General features: G+C 35.5%; 4 protein-coding genes across 4 annotated transcripts; 1 reads left to right on the plus strand and 3 right to left on the minus strand.

The window, feature by feature from the left end:
- Positions 1 to 1,234: 1,234 nt before the first annotated feature.
- On the minus strand, positions 1,235 to 10,565 carry ITPK4 (inositol 1,3,4-trisphosphate 5/6-kinase 4). Its single transcript, XM_088209493.1, has 12 exons — positions 10,304 to 10,565; positions 10,164 to 10,199; positions 9,727 to 9,916; positions 8,964 to 9,058; positions 7,463 to 7,531; positions 6,837 to 7,036; positions 5,964 to 6,114; positions 5,206 to 5,319; positions 4,410 to 4,472; positions 2,979 to 3,124; positions 2,757 to 2,886; positions 1,235 to 1,656 (listed from the first exon to the last, which is right to left on the minus strand). The coding sequence occupies exons 1-12, from the start codon at positions 10,439 to 10,441 to the stop codon at positions 1,519 to 1,521; spliced, it is 1,470 nt and encodes a 489-aa protein (XP_088065619.1). The 5' UTR covers positions 10,442 to 10,565; the 3' UTR covers positions 1,235 to 1,518.
- Positions 10,566 to 13,067: 2,502 nt separating this feature from the next.
- Positions 13,068 to 14,434, minus strand: LOC110818230 (DUF241 domain protein (DUF241)). The gene has a single exon (XM_022047015.2). The coding sequence runs from the start codon at positions 14,191 to 14,193 to the stop codon at positions 13,264 to 13,266; it is 930 nt and encodes a 309-aa protein (XP_021902707.1). The 5' UTR covers positions 14,194 to 14,434; the 3' UTR covers positions 13,068 to 13,263.
- A 997-nt stretch (positions 14,435 to 15,431) lies between these two features.
- On the plus strand, positions 15,432 to 15,947 carry LOC110818222 (transcription activator-like protein). The gene has a single exon (XM_022047005.2). It carries the CDS (start codon positions 15,480 to 15,482, stop codon positions 15,801 to 15,803), a length of 324 nt encoding a protein of 107 aa, XP_021902697.1. The 5' UTR covers positions 15,432 to 15,479; the 3' UTR covers positions 15,804 to 15,947.
- A 148-nt stretch (positions 15,948 to 16,095) lies between these two features.
- Positions 16,096 to 18,177, minus strand: LOC110818234 (uncharacterized). The gene is made up of 2 exons (XM_022047022.2): positions 17,551 to 18,177; positions 16,096 to 17,028 (listed from the first exon to the last, which is right to left on the minus strand). Exons 1-2 carry the CDS (start codon positions 18,058 to 18,060, stop codon positions 16,249 to 16,251), a joined length of 1,290 nt encoding a protein of 429 aa, XP_021902714.2. The 5' UTR covers positions 18,061 to 18,177; the 3' UTR covers positions 16,096 to 16,248.
- Positions 18,178 to 18,281: the final 104 nt, after the last annotated feature.

An 18,281-nucleotide genomic window follows, 5' to 3' on the forward strand; every position in this document is an offset into this window, starting at 1 on the left:
TTTCATGCTTTTACCCAATTGCTTTTGCTTTTTGAATCCCATATCTTTTCCAAGCAACTACTAAATTAAGCCCTATACATTTTAATTGGTCTTATAAAATTTGACTTTCTTATTTATTAAGAGTGTAAAAGATATATCTTATTAGAATTAATTTAATACTAATTAATATTTTACCCATAAAAATTATAGTTGAAAAATAGTTTGAATGTGTTTTAAGAAGTATAAGTAATATACGATAATTTTATAGTTATAATTATCGTGTGTAAGTACCAACAACAATTTTATTTGGAGATTAGGGAAAATAATAATAATTTTTTATATTTATATACTATAAATGATATATTTACATGCATTTATAAATGTTTTACAAAAAATTTAGAAATTTTTTCTTTTCTACATTTTTTTTTCTATATTTCTCTCTTCATCTCTATAGTTTTATACGTTTTAAAATTATCATCTTCTAGAATTTATTCCTACATCTTTTAAATTTTTTTAGAAAATGTTTAAATTCCTTTATAATAATCTTTTGAAATATTTCAGTATAATTAAAAAAAAGTCTCATTAATTTAATATTTCTCATAAATGGACTTTTTTTTCAACTCCAAGCATAGTCATTAATTTTTCCAACTTTGTTCGTGGTATTGCTTTCATAAAGATGTTAGCCACTTGTTTTTCAGCCTTCGAATACTTAATCTCAACCTTCTTATTTGTGATTGCTTCTCATATGAAGTGATATTTTATCATAATATATTTTATTTGATTAAGAAATACTATATTATATTATTATTTTCATATTTATTAATAATTTATTTTAATATATATTTATTACTATAATAATATAATAAATATATTTTATTCTATTTTCTGATTTTGAGTGTCAAGCAAAGCACGAAACCAAAATCTTATAAAGACTCCATTCCTTAAGGAGAATGGAGGTCGATCCTATAACATCATTTAGAGACGAGCTCAAGACTCCAAAAGTATTTGAATCAAACTTTAAGCTAAATCGAAGCTCAAAAGTAGTCTACTAAACCGAGCTAGAATATCTAGACATATGGAGAATTTTAATGTAACTAAGGACTGTTTACTATTTCTTTGGCATTTCAGCGATATACAGCCAAACACAGAAACATCTTCAATCAGTGGCAATATCCGTACCTGAAAATTTTTGAAGATTCAAGACAACTAGGACAATTACAAAAGATTTGATCGTGATTCTCTCGCCACTAGTCGATTAGGTGGATCATGACATTTATAAGTGGGAAGATTTTGAAAATAACATTAATATCATTACAGATTCATAAAAAACTTGTAAATAGGCGGTACTCTCTTGATGTTTATTAATATACATTCATACTTTTTATTTTAGAAAAAAAAAAAAAGATTCTCTCCCCACTTCATATTCTGATACCCGAATTTGATCTCCAACACCCAACCAGTTGCTATTTCGATTTGTTCTCTTCCGTTTCTCAATCTGACAAATGGGGATAAAACTCGAGAGGAGAAAGAGAGAACTACTCACTTCATCTTCATTGATTCAAACTTTTTCCTAATGGCATTCCAAAATGCAGGTATTGCAGCATCGTCAGGCACTTCTTTGAACGAGGGAAGATAGTTTAGATCCACAATAACATGCTCTCCAGTGCCTTCTTGAATCTAAAATGTCCAACAGAGTAGAACACAGATCTATTAGAAAACCATAAAATCAATGGCACATTTCAAGACAAAATTGATATAAGATATTAAGGCTCCATTAATACATAAAAGTAGTTTTTTAATTTTTTGTTTTCTAGATTCATGTGTTTTTGTGCATATATATTTATTCATAAAATATATAAGAATTTCATATTTATTAACAATCAAAACACAAACAAAATAGTTTTTAAAAGATACAAAAAAGCATTTGAAAATTTTCTACCTCTATCATCACTTTCAATATTATTATCTTTATTATTAACTTATTAACTTACGATTACGATTTTGTTAAGAAAGTATATATCAAAACTAGAAAATATTTTCATAAATTGAATGAACTTAATATTCTTGTCCTTTATGGAAAAAATTTGTCTAGATAAAACATCTCAAACCCTCATCTACATCTTGGCTTAAACAATTTCTTCCAGGATGCATAGAATTCATAATCGGATCTATACTTTTCATGCAGAGAGCTCTAACAAATACAGATCATTACTTTTCATGCAGAGATTCTGCATACAACATGCAATAACTAAGAAGATTTTGCCTATCTGGGTGTCCAAGGCTTGTCAAATGATGACTTCTATACAAAAATTTTATAATCAAATGCAACCAACTTCTCCGATCTCCTAATCTTCTATGCATGTACAAGGAAATATTATCATAGAACACTATGTTAGCATATAGATTGAATAAGCACGACTCTATATTAGCCCTTACCTTCATTCTAGCAGCAAGTGATGGCCTGCAGATAACTGACATGTATATATAAATGTATTTATTATATACACAAACAGGAATAATATATGGCAGCAAAAAAAATCACAGTTTCAGGAACCCTCATTCAACTGGTCTGTGATGTTAGGAGCTAGAGTGGGAAACAATATTGTCATGGAAGACTGGGTTTGTTTTCCTTCTGATATATTTCAAAGATATTATTTAACAATGATACCACACTACTACAAAGAATTTATAAAAAGGAAACCAATCAAGCCTCTAATTTAATTAAAAAATACAGACTGCCTGGCAGATAATCAAGGATATTCATATAGAGTACTTACAACAACATCAAAGCCAAAGATGGTAAGATCAAGCTTTTTTCTAAGCCAATCAGCAGCATCTTTAACTAGCCCAAGATTAACCTCATTTGCAGAATTCTGGTTTCCAGTGTCAGTGGGTAAAGATTTTAAGCTGTGAAATGAGACCAACATGTTATGATTATCATTTTTTATCTCAAGTGCAGACCAACCAAAAAATTAAAAGACTAAAAAAATGAATGCTACCTGTCAAAGAGTATAGGTTTTAGCCCATCTTTCTCAGATAATTTCCTCAAACCATCAGCATTTGGTGTGGATTTCTTAACTGCATGAAAAACTTGCTCTCCAAGGACATAAAACTTGAACAATGTGGATGAATGGTCCACATATTCCTGCAATTCCAGATATTCTAATTAGCCAGGGAGGAAATTAAGCCAATCTGTCCTTAACCCCCTTCAGGAAAAAGAAAAGGACTAAGTTAGATGACACCTCAGATAAATTAATCTCAGTACCAGGAGCATGCTTGTCCCCAAGTACTAAATCCTGTTACATTTCATCTGATAATCTAATGCTTCACTGTTATGACGTCTCAATATTAGAATACCACTTTTTCTTCAAAAAAAAAAAAAGAAAAAAAAAGATCAAGTTATAACCAATTCCAATGCCCCAGTTAAATGATGCAGCTTGAAGATTAAAAAGAAAAAGTCTCATTATATACAGAATAACAAGGTTGTTAATGGGAAGAAAGTTTTGGACAACTCAATCCAAAATGCCAAGATGAATGCTTATCTTTCTCCACATATCCAATCATTTAGACTTTACGAGAGACTACTTAAGAATTCAAGATTTATAAAGGTTTCATATTCCAAGAAAAAAGAAGGAAACATCTAGGAGACAATAATTAAGGCTTGGTCAGTCACATCAATCTTTGTCTATGTGTATATAGCACACATCAATGGTTGTGCTGTTTGTTGCAACACTCACAAATGGTGGCAGGGTCAGACTTTGGATTTGGTCAATGGGGCTTCTAACATGAGGGCCCTAAGCAAGGAAGCTACTTGCTTTCTGATTTCTGGCCTACAGTGAGGCTAATGAATAAAACTTCAATCTTTTTAGGAAAAACTCTTATTTGTTGATTTTATTCATGACAATATATCTATTTTTAGGAATTATGATCCCTCTTTTATTCCAATTCCTATCTAAGTCAAGATATAATTCTAGGAATCATAGTTTCAGTTTTATTCTAATTATGTCATCTAAATTTTAATACTAAATAAAAATTTTAAAGAATTCTAGATCTTATTAGTCCCTTTAAAAAATTAACTTCCTAGCCAATTACAGATTCAAACTCCTTTCTTTTGCTGCTTCCAAGGGTTCCACACCCTCCTTTTTGTGCACTGTAATACAAAGCTGATATACTTAGTAGTGAACCTTTTGAATATTAAAGATACAGTAACCAGAACAACCTTAACCTAACCATGATATTCTCACAACAAAAAAGCGAGAAAACAATTCCCGACACACCATAAACCAAGAAGCTGAATTCAAACTAACACTAGTGATCAACTAATACCAAAGCACATGATGCAACTTGAAAATGTAAAAATAAGAGAGAAGGATTCAACAGAACATCAACCATATAAATCAATCTCAAAATAGAGAGCAGTTTGTGTTCACCTGAATAACAGCAGGAAGAGGAACAGTCAAACCTTTAAAATCTTCAACTCGAAAGACAATTGCCTTTGATTAAAAAAAAAAAAGATTATCCACAGGAAAAAGCAAAGTTGAAAATACAATGTAAAGATTACAATCTATGCATAATAGATGGATTTTTCAAAATGACTCTTACTAGATTTATCTAGGAATAAACTTGTGATGACCCTCATAACTTGTAGAGGTGCTTAGTTGCTTACCAAAAAATTAAAGGCAGTATAAGTTGAGTCACACTCGATGGTGTACCATCTAACAACAATGGTTTTATAGAACAATAATGCTCATGCAGAGACAATATTTAATCATTTTTGTGGCTGCAATTCACGAAAAGGAAAGAAATAATAGCATTTTCAATACAGAGGCAAGGCCCACAATTATCCGTTTTATAAATTTACAATAAAAGCATATCATGGTAGGCCAAGCAATGTATGTATGTCAATTACAGTTCAAGTAAAAACTAAAAAGAGAAATCTCCTTGAAAATATATATATAATCCCAACTAAAGATAAAATCTTAAATACCTGGCTGAGTAATTATCCATCTTATATATTTACAGTAGAAGCATAAAGTCACGGTAAGCCCAGCAAAGTATGTATTAATTACAATAAAAAAAATATCGAAGGAAAATGTATAGATTCCCTATTAAAGATAAAATCCTAAATACCTGGCTGAGTTTATTGACATTTATTGTAAATAAAAAGAGAATGTTTTGTTAGGCAAGACAACCTATTCTTGTGCCTCACAAAGTAGGAAAATTTACCATGCTATGGGCATCAGCAACACCACAAGCAACCTGAGGTTTCACAATACTTGGAAGAGATAATTTAGCCTCTGATAGCCTTCTTGGTAAGTCTGGATCGCTAAAATTATCAACCTGAAAAGGAGAGTTGGACGTAACTGGATTAAGAAGAAAACACTCATATTCTAGATATGCAAGTGCAGCCAGTAGTAAGCCAAGGCATAATTCAATGTTCTAAACCTGGGGCTAGGTGAAGAAGAAAGTTATTCTGTAGCAGGTCAGAACACTGCTTTTCACTACTCCAGAGGCATTGATCTCATGGACATTACCAAATTAAGCATGATTCCCTAATCTATTATGTCTTTAGGATCAATTCTGATATAGAAAACTATACTTCACCAAAGTTTCAACTATCTTTCCCCTCAATTTTTCAACTGAAGGCAAAATACACATGAAGTCAGTCCTTTGGCTAATAATATGAGAACTGACAAGAACCTAGAGCATTCTCATTATGAGATCATTAACGAAGACTCCGGATTATGATAGCAAGTTTCAGAGGATCATATCCCTGCATTAATTTGTGGTGCAACTTGCTGCCCAGAAAATATAAACTTTCGTGACAGCTTATACTGTAGACCTAATATTGTATAACATCATGTATCTGGTACAGAATTGTTAACCAGAAAAAGAGAAAAGCTGGCATTGATTCCATCATTCAATGTGTTTCAATTTACGAGATCAACAAAAAGCACAAAATAAGCATCATTTCAAAGAAAAACCTGAAGAAAGTGAGGGCCCCTTATCCTACTGCCTGCCGTGTTAAGATCCTCCAATCCAAGTAGAATCTGCTGCATTTTCAAACGATCCAATAACGGGTAAATATTGTCAAATGGGTCGACAATAAGGCAATCAGGCTGATGGTTTAGATACCTGCATAAGAATGAAATTTTTTTACAATAGACCTTATTGTCCATCAATCTCCCCTACTAGCTGAAAATTTGTTCATCGACCCAACAAAACTTTACATCTCATATATATCTAAACCTTGTTCCAGAATAAATTTCAAAAAATAATAGCGAAGACGCCTACTCAAAGAATAAGACTAAATGATGCCCCTCATCTTGGTGAAATCACATAGAAATTACCTATTCAATCATGCCTTCCTAATAAAATGAGCTAGAGCACAGTAGCAGTTCATAGTGGCTCAAGGTGCTGTGCACAGGTCAATTCCTCTTAAATTTAGAACCTGAGACAGACTAGTTATACATATTATTAACCATAGATTCTCCCAGCAATTTTTTCCAACTCATTATCCTAAATTCAAATAGAGTACTTTTGCACCTTAAGCCAACTCAATCACGTTCCAAAAATTGCTGACAGAACAATGAAAGCTTTGCCTCCACTACCTTCTAATGAACCTGCCATGATTACCTGGGACAAAATGATGATTGATCATCACTTGAGAGCACTGGCCAAATCCCCTTACTTTGTTAGCACTATTTCCACAACCAAAATTATTTTCCTAATATAGCTTGATAACTTGAAGCACAAAGAAATCCAAATGCCAGATGCTAAATGGGACGTTATTTGAGGTGCTATATGACAACATGATCCAGGTAACATGGTAAAATTTCAACACCATTCAAACTTACATCTGCAGTTCCTGCATGCCATGGGTGAAGGTAACTCCAGCTGAATCTTGCCAAGGCCACAATTGAACAGATAAGATCTCATCAGTTGCTTTATGGAGAACTACGTCAACATTTTGTAGTTGAGATGAAAGAGGAAACTCAAATGTGAGGGGCAGAAACATCAATCCATTTGGAGCAGGATACATGGGAAACGCACCCCTCTGTACAAGTAAGGAAAAACCACAAGCCTCAAATAATTGATATAACATATGAATAACTTATTCATGAACAAGATGGATGTACAAACAAGTCACATCATTCCTGCTGCAAACAATACCATGCTAAAACGTTACTTGGTCGAAAAGTCTAAAATATCAATAATTACATTTCTTCTACCCGTTGTATCTTAAATAAAAAAGATGGTGATAAATACCAACACTGCCAGCGTTCCTTTTGAAATGCATAAATTAATAGAAGTTAAATAAAAGTTATTTCCTCAGTTTGTAGTTTAGAAACAAGTCTAGTAAGTTTTCAATTGCAACATTAGGAGGGAAAATAATTTCTCTATAAGTCCACAGCACAGAAAAGATAGCCTCAAGATTAATTCTCCTTTGATTCTCACCATAGTTTCTATATAACGCACTTACTTTAGCAAAATCTTCTTCACGAGATGATTTCATGATATAACCAACCGTAACAACATTTTTACCAAGTGCCTGTATTAGAATGCAAAAAAGAAAAATTGAATAAATCGATGGAACAATAATAGTTTCAAATGCTTTTTATCTATGCTATATTTAAGATATAGCTACGTGGAATTCAAAGCAATAACCATAAAAGAGTCTGAGCATGTAGAAATTCATCAATATAAACTTTACACAGGCAACGTGCATGTATGTGCATATGAAAAAGCACAAAGCAAATTCCTATGGGGTGATTTTCAGGAGAAAAGGAAATATCATTTGGTGGCTTGGGACACAATTAAAAGACCACTAAATTAGGGCGGGTGAATGAGGTCAGTCTTTAAGATGAACAAGACTCTTCCAGGGAAGCGGATTTGACGATTTTTGAAGGAAAGGGGCATCTTATGGAGGAGGATTATCGAGACGAAGTATGGCAATATGGATAGAGGGAGGTATTCCAGAGCATCGACGAGATCATATGGGACAGGGCTGTGGAAGAGGATTTGTACAGGGAAGGAGAAATTTCAATAGTTCCTTAAGTGGAGAGTGGGAGATAGGGAGAGAGCCAGCTTTTGGTCTGACATTTGGCTTGATGGAGGGGCCATAAGAGAGAGATTCCTGCGGATTTTTACGATAACACGATATAAGGACATTTCTGTCAAAGAGGTGTTCACTGAAGGAGAGGGCAGGAGGGAGTTGCAGGTGGAAGTATATCGAATGGACGATTATGAATATTTGACCAAGAGAGAGCCAAATGAAGGAAACTTTCTGTTTAGACAAATATGGAGACTAAACGTACCCCCTAAAAATAGCATTTTTCGCTTGAGAAGCAGCTAGTGGGAACATCTTGACAATTGATAAGCTATTGAGAAGAGGTTAGACTATGGTGAACTGGTGTTATCTATATAAGAGAGCAAAGGAAACTTGTGATCACGTTCTACTTCGTTGCTTGATTGCATACAGCTTATGGTATATGGCTCTTGGGATTCTTGGGTACAACTACGTCATGGCGAGCATCAAGGAATAAATTTGGGCACGTTAAGGGTATTACGAGTCAGAAGAAATATTTGGGGCTCATTCCTTTTGCTATTTCTTAGGTTGTTTGAAAGAAAAGAAATAGAAGAGTTTTTGAGACAGTGGAGGAGGTATTGATAAGATTAAAGAGAGATTGTCCCAATCCCTTAAAGTTTTGATAATGAAACAACATTTGTATTCCATAGTGAATCTAGGTGATCTAATTGAAATGTTAGGATATGCAAATTCTTTTTGTACATGGGTTTTGTACCCCCTTGGTGCATGTAATTAATGATAAACTTAATACATTTTATTTTAAAAATTGTGCATATGAAAAAGCAGCAAAATATGCAATTAGAGAAGTTTCTTAGGGTGAATCACCAGTATATGTACAATCTACAGATTTGGAATCATTAACTTATTATCTTTTGAGATAATCATAGTTCACTACCTTTTTATTTAGGCGAGAAATAGTCAAAGGCAACTCTTCTAGTCCATTGATATGAAGAATGCTAGAATCCTCATGAAGTTCCCCAGCTCCAACATCTGAAATTGAAGGACGAACCAATTCAAACTAAAATGGCGGTAGCTCTAAGAAAGCATGATTAATTTCTCTAGCCGTAGAATACATGAAAGGAGCCAATAATAAGTACAACCAAACCACAAGCCGGCCAGAGGCTATGATTGGTGCATTATGCCAACAGATAGCAATTAACCTAGTATAACATTGAAGGACAAGAGAGCTCCACCTTTGTCCTATAAAAAGAGATACTATGAACCAATATTGAGCCAATTTAATGGACTCAAGATCCTTATTGCACAGTCAAAGAAAATAAGAAGATTAAAAGGTTTAGAACCAACAGCAAATTTTTAGATGAACTTATCAGATAATGGATACAGCTAAATGCATTTCACAAACAGAATTATGGCAGCAACATGATAATTGAGAATATGATAATTTGTTCTAAGAGATCACCAATATATAGCACCGCCACTAGAGGCATGCATCATTTTCTTTTTATCAATGAGAGAAATTAAACTTTGCAAACTTCATAAAAGACTTTACCACCACAGCCAGAAAATGATGGTGAGAAATTAGACCTACGTTTGAAACGTTCACAACCTGAATTTGGAGTGTCTTTTTATCTAACAAAAAGCAAAAAATACTCCATTCCTTGCTACTGAGCAAGAGTTAATAGGTCTGTGATACTCACCCAGCACAACAGTCAGCAAACCGCAATCCTCTTTATGGGAAGCTTCCTTGTTCCTGCTATCAACAAGGAACAAAATTCTCCCTCCAATACCAGCCCATGCTTTAGAAATGTCATCAAAAGCATTATTTGTAGAAGATGCATTAAAGAGATTACAATTGTGCAAAACCGCTACCTCCTCGAGTAGGCTTATCTATAACAAGTGGGTAGAAATCAGAAAAATAAACCCAAGCCATTATTTTGTCACCAACAGATAATTACTTGCTATGCCAGAAAAATAAATCAGTGGGCAACAACTTATCGATATGTCATTGCTTGAAGAAATGTGAAAATCGAAAGTATAAACTTGGCATAGATTAACAAGACCGCTAAGAATTCCCATATGACCAAACGTCAAACCCTCGTGCGACATATAAGCAGAAAAAAATCAAGAAAATAACCTTACGAGCAGAGAGACCAGGACCATAAGAAATTCCCTGCAAAAGCAAGCGATCGTGAGTAAGTAAAACTGATCCTTAAAAGCACCAGAACAAAGAAAGGCACGTACAGACAATTCTCGTCAGGAGCAGAAAGGCAGTACCGTGCGAATCTTCGAGTGACGAAGTCTACGGAGAAGAGATGGAGCCCCCACTCGCAGAGAAAATGCGTTTTGATCATCGACTGGGGAGGCAAATAATGCGGATTCGTCCAGTACAACTCCACGAATCACTTCTCCCATTATACACTTTTCTTCTCTGTAATTTAATGGCCTTGCCTGTTCTTATACTCAGAGCGCCACCGCGAAGACGAAGAAGCAGCAGACGAATTGAAATGCGTATTCACTGACATATCAGAAATATGTATATCTTCGTTCCCAAACAAGGTTATATTTAAATCTATTATATTTGAATATAATTAAATTAATTATAGTATTTCATATGTTTATATCAATATATCATGCTCAAGCAACTCCATGTACACATGGGCCATCATAGATTTCTATTGTTTCAATAAGGTCTTATTAGTGAAACAAATTTGAAGGTTGGTATATTTTCTCATGAATCACTTTTAGTTGAAGGAAAATATTTTTCCTATAATTATTTCTTCTTCTCCCTCTATGAATCAACGACTAAGTTACACATAAAAAAATATTTTAGTTGATTGATCAACGATCAAGTTATACGTAGAAAAATATTTTAACTGATCATTTATTTTTTTTTTAAAATTAAAATAAAAAATTAAGACTGATATAAATATAAAGTATGTACAAATAGATGGTTATTGAAAGATAATAAAAATAAAGTTTGATCACTGAGATCATTGAATACGTTAGATTTAATCATTTCAAATGTAATAAAGATATAATTCCATCAATTATTATTATTATTTTTTAAAATATATATTTCATTAACGATTTTATTATTCAAAAAATTACAAAAATAGATGAAGGTATAACGTCTCAAATATATAAAAAAGGATACATACATGTATTTCTAGTAATAGAATGAGCAAATGAATTACATGCTCGGCTAATCCATTTCAATCTCACATTTGGTATGCTACGAAGCAGTTCCTTACAATCCTCCATTATGAACTCCAGTTCAACAGTATCATCTACATCCGAGATTATGGCTTTGTGCACCCGCTACGCATCTAGTTCGATTGTGCCTAGCCCCAGAACATGATCATGGATGAATTGCAATGCCATGCGGCAGCCCAACAACTCAAAAATGACAGGGTGAATAGCAACTCGGAATTCTACCAGAAATAACATGCGTTGCTTTGCCGCTTGTATCTTGATTAACCACTCCATACCCTCCACTCGTATCGCGAATTCCATCAATTACCTAGTAAAAAAAAATTGAAAATATTATGAAAATTATGCTAAAATATAAAAAGACTAGCCGATAAATTCAATTTGCATATTTTTATAAATATAACACACTTTTATTAAGCATTTAGCACATGTTATGGTGCACTTAGTCTTTATATAATATCTTAAGTAACAATATTAAAGTGGGCAAGCTGACAAGTGGCAGCTAAGAGGGTTAGGTCCCAAGTTTTATAAAACGGGCATCCTTCCAATTAATTAGGAAGCTTGAGTTATTAGTTTTTGGAGCAAAAACGACATCGTTTGAACTCATTAATAATATTAATTATAATATAACTTTTAATGATGACATTCACTAACATATAATAAGATTCAAACTTGTATATTATAACTTAAAGAATAATAAAAGTATAAAACATATAATAAAAAATAATTGATGATATGGCATGAAATAATTGAATCTAAAACCCACATATAATTGAATTGGAGGGCTCCTACTATTCTCTCAACCGCCATACACGTGAGTCCCAGCACTTCAAATTTTGAGCCACCATTGAAGTCTGTGTGCATAATTATACCAGTTATTGGCCGCCTGAGTTCGTGAATAATTTGCTTCTATAATTAGCATGAGACCCCTAATCTTTGCTTCTTTTGATAAGTAGCATAAAACATGCACGTAATTAAGGTGATGATTAGCTCAAATCAGTTGTCAGTTGCCGGTGGAGAATCCAAAATTCCATATTATACCAACTTGCTAATTATATATATTTGATTAATTATTACAAAAAGGCTGCATTAGTGTTAATTATTTATCAAAAACGAGATGAAGGAGAAGACACAGTGATGATAATGAAGGTAAAGGAAAGATTAAACCTTATTATATATGTATATATATCCAGCAAAATAGCGCGTCCAATAATTAATGAAATCACCATATGCGAACGAATCAATTATTATATATATATATATATACATGTCCAGCAAACCATGTGCATCTGCTGCTCTTTCTTCCAGTCCTAAAGCGTATACTGCAGCTAGCTACATCCACCAATGTCTTCAAAATCTTCTTACGTCCCCTCCTTGATCCATCACCTTTTTACTTACTTCGATATGTAAATATATATATATATATATATATGACCAGTCTGTTTGATTCTGATGTATGTTTCACTGCAAGTACCGCACGAACCAATGAAGATACGTATCATATTGCAGATCAATGTAATCACCAATTTGGATGAAGCCCTATATGCATAAGCAATAATATTGCTTTCACTAATTTCTTTTGCTCTTAAAAACTTCATTTTAACATATTGCTATTAGTTGGTCGATACACCAAATATATATATATATATATATAGTAATATGCTCAAACAATCTATATCAGCTAATAAGATGGTATAATGTTTATATATTTTCAAATTATTTTGTGTACATTTAACATTTATCCCGACTTAATACGTGATTATTCCATGGCTGGATCTGACTTTTTGGAGTCAAATCATCTTATATACCTAAATCATAATATATATATAAATGCACAAGAGATTAATAATACTGAGGTAATGATTATATATAGATTTACAGAAAATCACGACTGTACAAAAATTCAAACATCTCTTTCTTTTTCTTGGAAGAAAACTAATTCTGTTCATTTTCTTTGTAATACAGAGAAGAAGTAGTAGTTTAATAAAGTAAAAGAAAAACAGAGACATCAGACTAAAACAATATTAATTTATGTAGTTGGTGAGAATATTGAGCAGCGAAACCCTGGTAGTGATCAAACTCCTCATTACTCTCTCGCTCTCATTTTCGATTCCTCGTATACATTCCTCCAACTCAAGCATTTTACTCAACACGATCCTCACCTCCTCATCACCTTTCTTCCTCAATCCCCACAAGCTCTCCTCCCCAACCAGTTGCAGTTCTTGAATTCCCTCAGCCGCCGTAACCCTCTTCGCTTTCTTCGAGTACAATCTCTCCACCAACCTCCACGACGTTTTTCTCCACCCGAAAGCTCCATATATTCCATTAAACAACGCAACTGAGACCATCACCGTCGCCTCAACTACGTCGCTGATTACGGCTGCGAGTTCTGCATCCCCGATGGACACTATGAAAGCGGTGACCGAATCGGGGTAGTTTTTGGCGCTTATACATCGGATTGTGGATACCAGATTGAGCATCTCTCGGGCTATCTTCCTCCGAGATTTTAAGTAGAGAGCTACCTTGGAATCATCTCTTCTCCTGATATCGACCTGGGCAGCGGACTGTTCTTCTTTGAGTGCCAAAACAGATGTTTGGAAGATTCCGTAGACGTCGACCAAGCGGAGGAAATCTTCGAGAAGGGTTTCAACCCATTGGTTGCGGTTTCGGAGGGAATCTTGGGTTTGGGGAAGGTCGAGAAGGTCGTGGAGAGAATCATGGAGGTCCTTGAGGCGTGTGAGGCCGTCGCAGAGCCATGCAGAAGTGGGTTGTTGAGGTTTGTTGGAAGACCATGACTTGAGTTGGGTGATGTGGTCTTTGAGGAGGGAAATCAAGGGGTGTGATCTGCAGGGAAGACTGATAGATCTGATGTGATGAGATATAGGTGGCTTAGATGGACGACTGGGGTTGATCTTGTTTGGGAATGAAAGCGAACGACGGAAAACTCCTACCATTTTTGTCTTCGTAATGGGAGATGGAGAAGAGCAACAAGCCTTTCTTCTTTTTTTGACAGAAGAAGTTATATATAATCGATATATATACACACACACACATACACAAAGAAGGGAAGAGGTAGGAGTGAGGAGGCGCACGAGGGATTAAGAAGGGATAAGCATGACGATAATCAAGGTGGGTTAGTCTTAATCATGTGGGTTTAAGCAAACCGAGGTGGCTTATGGTTTCATTTCATTTCTCGTGGGAAGGAGACACCACGTGGTCTTGACACGCTGGCTCTCTGCCAACACTGCTCCTTTCTTGTTTCTTTCTCAACTATCTGTTATAATTAATTATTATTATTATTACCTTAATTAATACTTATATACTTTACTAATTAAATAATATTATACATTAATAACATTATTTCATGTAATTACAAAAATAATGATGGAACATGGGGAGGCTTAGATGTGAGAAGTAGAACCAGCTCTGTATGTCTACAAATCAAATAACACATGCCTGTTTATACGGCTGTGCAAAGTCATTTTATTTATAGTGGGTCAAATTTCACACGGATTGCCATAGCTGGAATTTATTTTCTTAATTTTAGGGACTCGAAGAAGATTTTATAAACTCCATTGATAATAATGTGACAGGGAACTTAAGAAACTCAACTTCAACATCACACACACCCACGTACACATATTTTATATTTTTAATAATAATCAAATTTGTATTGGTACATGTATATATATACATACACGACCCTTTGGAGAAGACTAAACTTGCATACATTATTGACTCGTTTACATAATCAAGAATTATGTTAATTAATAAAGTTTAATGAGTAAACTCGTCGAATTCTCATGAAGAAATAGACAGAGAGACAGGCAGGCTAGCCAAGCAGACATGACAGATCGGACTCTTCCAGATGTACATACACCTCCATTCTGTAGTAGCACGCATGAAATTGAAATTATTGTAGGAGTTTACAAAAGGGTATTAATTTTTAACCTTTGTTTATTTAAATTTAATTAACTTGGAATCTGTTATCGTTATAAACCTGTTTTTAATTAAGTTTGTGATTATCCAAAATCATACGGGCTACAATCTGGGTTTCTGAAATAAAGCCTCCTTGACTCTGACAAGCCCTTCGGCCCACGTTCCGGTTCGCATGTAGTGGACGGTGACGTGGTTGATGTATAATTCACAACGTGCACAGAGCGGGTCACGTGTCGTATAATGGTTCATGCAAAGTCCGCTACAAAATGAGAAGTGGGAATGGAGAAAGGAAGGTGATAAGATGGCGGAGTTGAAGTGGATGAAGAGGGAAAGGGATGAAGGCGAAAAATATGCGGAAGAGGAAGAGGATCAGAAAATAAAAGAAGAGCAGGAGCACGGTCCGGCTCATATGTCAAGGATGGAGCCCGTGACTCACGGCGCCTACGGCGGTGGAATGTACGGAACGGAGAAGGTTGAAGAAGAGAAGGTCGGCAAGAAGGTACCGGCGAGCGAGAGCCAGAGTGCGGATGGACCGGAGGGGACACCCACCAAGCCGAAGCATCGACCTCCACCTTCCTCCGGGGATAGAGATATTGATATCACCGGTCAATCCTACATCCAATGAACTCTCTTGAATTTAATCTTTACTTGTTAGTTTTTCCTTTTCTGTAATTACATGTTCTCCTTTTTTTTTTTTTCTGTTTTGAAGTTGGATGTTAAGATTTATATATACATATGATGTGATGGTACTCCAGCATCAGATTTTATACTTTTTTTTTCGTGAAGTAAAATTATATTATTTAGATGGGTATTCAAATTTTGAGGGAAGAAATCCATTTATTCCTCTGTATACTTGTCTCCATAGCAGGAATATGCAAAGAATTATACATGTTCTGAGTTTTCTGTTCTAACAAAAAGAAAAAGAACTGCATTTTGTTTCCTTATTTTCCGAAGTTCCATGAACCCTAAAATTGAAAAAATAAAGCCACAAATTAGCAAAAAACTAATATGTACGCTTCTCTTAATTGCCAAAAATCAGTACTCTTACTCCTCATCCCTTTCCAATCCCGCTAGCCGTTGTTTACTCCTAATCCATACCCACATATATCCTCTATAGGAGGAGCATCCCAGCTGAAACTCTGCCTTTCCATTTCCTCAAAATCCTCTATACAATTTTTCAACTGCATCCGCCAAACCCTCTTCCTCTCACTCGCTACCATCTTCCCTGAAACACTGTCGAAAATTCTCTGCCACCCTCTCTCCCATTCGCCACGAGCATCGCACAGCTCAACCGACCCATTTCCCCACTCTGTCCAGCTCCAGTCTTTGTACAGAGACGTCATCACATCTTCCACGCACGACCCTCGACACACCGGCGTACATGGCCTGCACTTGGCTCCACTCAGCGGACCGGGACTCGATAAGGCAGCAACTGGTACCCCATAACGGGAGGGAGGAAACTCGTATCTGCGGTCCGTCACTATGCAGAATGGGAGGCGTTTGGTTACGTACTGTATGCCTTGGGTGTCGAGTTGGGCTTTGAATGCGGCTTCGGAGTTGAGTTCGGTGTAGCCGGCGGCCTCAAGTTTTGGGATGAGAGAGAGACGGGAGAGCGCCACTTTTGAGGTTTTGAGATCGCCGATGCCTAGTCTGTCGTTGAGTCCGCCGTAAGAGGAACCGGATGGAACCAGGTACTGACCTGGTAAAAAGTTTTCTGGGTCAAGTGGTGCGCTCCAGTATCCATCTACCCTTGTCCGGATTATCCAATCATAGCTGAAACCTTTTTGGTTCTGGTAAGTGTGGATCATCGTCAGACATCCCTCCACTAGATTGAAATATTGTAGAAGGCCCTGCACGCCGAAAACACAAATTATATTTTTTCAAGTTTTTTTTCTCCTAAAGGAAAAATTATATTCATCTTTCATTAAGATGAATACTTTTCTAACAATATATATATATCCATATACGTACACATACAGTAATGAAATTAATTACGTGTTCAATAATTATTACCTAATTAAAAACGTAAGGATAGGCTATAATGGCCGGCTAAACTATTCCAAATCCTCCTAACTCAACTACTAAACCATTTTCTATGCGGATCTCACCAAACTAATTTCGGGATCGCATGTAATTAGGTGACCCATCTCCCCTCTATTCTTGCATGATCTAACTCTCACCTCATCAGACAATATTTATGGAATTCTTTTTTAAAAACGAAAAAATTTGGCCGAACAGCCACACCCACTTCATCTTATGAACATGCTCATCAAACTGTAACAACTGTAACTGATGCCGCTACATCACCTTCTTTTTTGCTTCATTCTTAATCAACATTTTCAAATTATTGATGCATAAGATTATGTAATTACCTGAATGCCATTTGGAGAATTACGTGCGGTGAGGACATGGACCTGTGACTCTGTCTCTTCTATGCGTTTAGGTTCAAAAATTCTGACGGAGGCCAGTCTTGGCGCCATCTTTAACAGAGAAAACTTGAAGGCGTTGTTGTCCATTGGACTGTGCAGAAACAGGTCTGCATTTGGATACACCTTCAGAATGTTCTCCACAACCGACGGCCCAGTCAGCTCGAACCTCCTCGCTCCACCCACTAAACACACGGCAATTCTCGACCGATTCAACTCCTCCCTCCATCCACCCTCCGCCGACTCACCACTCGTCGTGTTCGAACTCCAACCCGGCGGCAGATTGGGAGAATAAGAATAAGTAGTGGAGTTGTGAATCAAGGAACGGAAGAAAACCAAGGAGGGAAGTGGATTTAAGGGAGCTGAATATATGGAGAAAAGAACGAAAAGAGATAGAGAAGGGATAACTGAGAAGACGAGTCGCCAATTAAGATCGTAGAAGCACCTTTTCATCATGTTTATATGGAATATGGTGTTGGTCTAGCCTCGTTGCTCTCCATAAAGAAATTAACAGAGAAGTGGAAATGGAGGTTTAATCTCAAAACCCTGATTTCCAAGGCGACTGAAATTTTTTCTTCTTCGTCAAGGAAGATGGTAAGAACTTTAAACGTGGAATAAGTGGAGTTAGGCACCACAACTCACTGCTCTTACGAGGTCATTTTAGTCATTTCGGTCTT

This window comes from Carica papaya, chromosome 1 (genome assembly GCF_054855325.1).
Source record: "Carica papaya isolate Zhongbai chromosome 1, ASM5485532v1, whole genome shotgun sequence".
NCBI classification, from domain to species: domain Eukaryota; kingdom Viridiplantae; phylum Streptophyta; class Magnoliopsida; order Brassicales; family Caricaceae; genus Carica; species Carica papaya.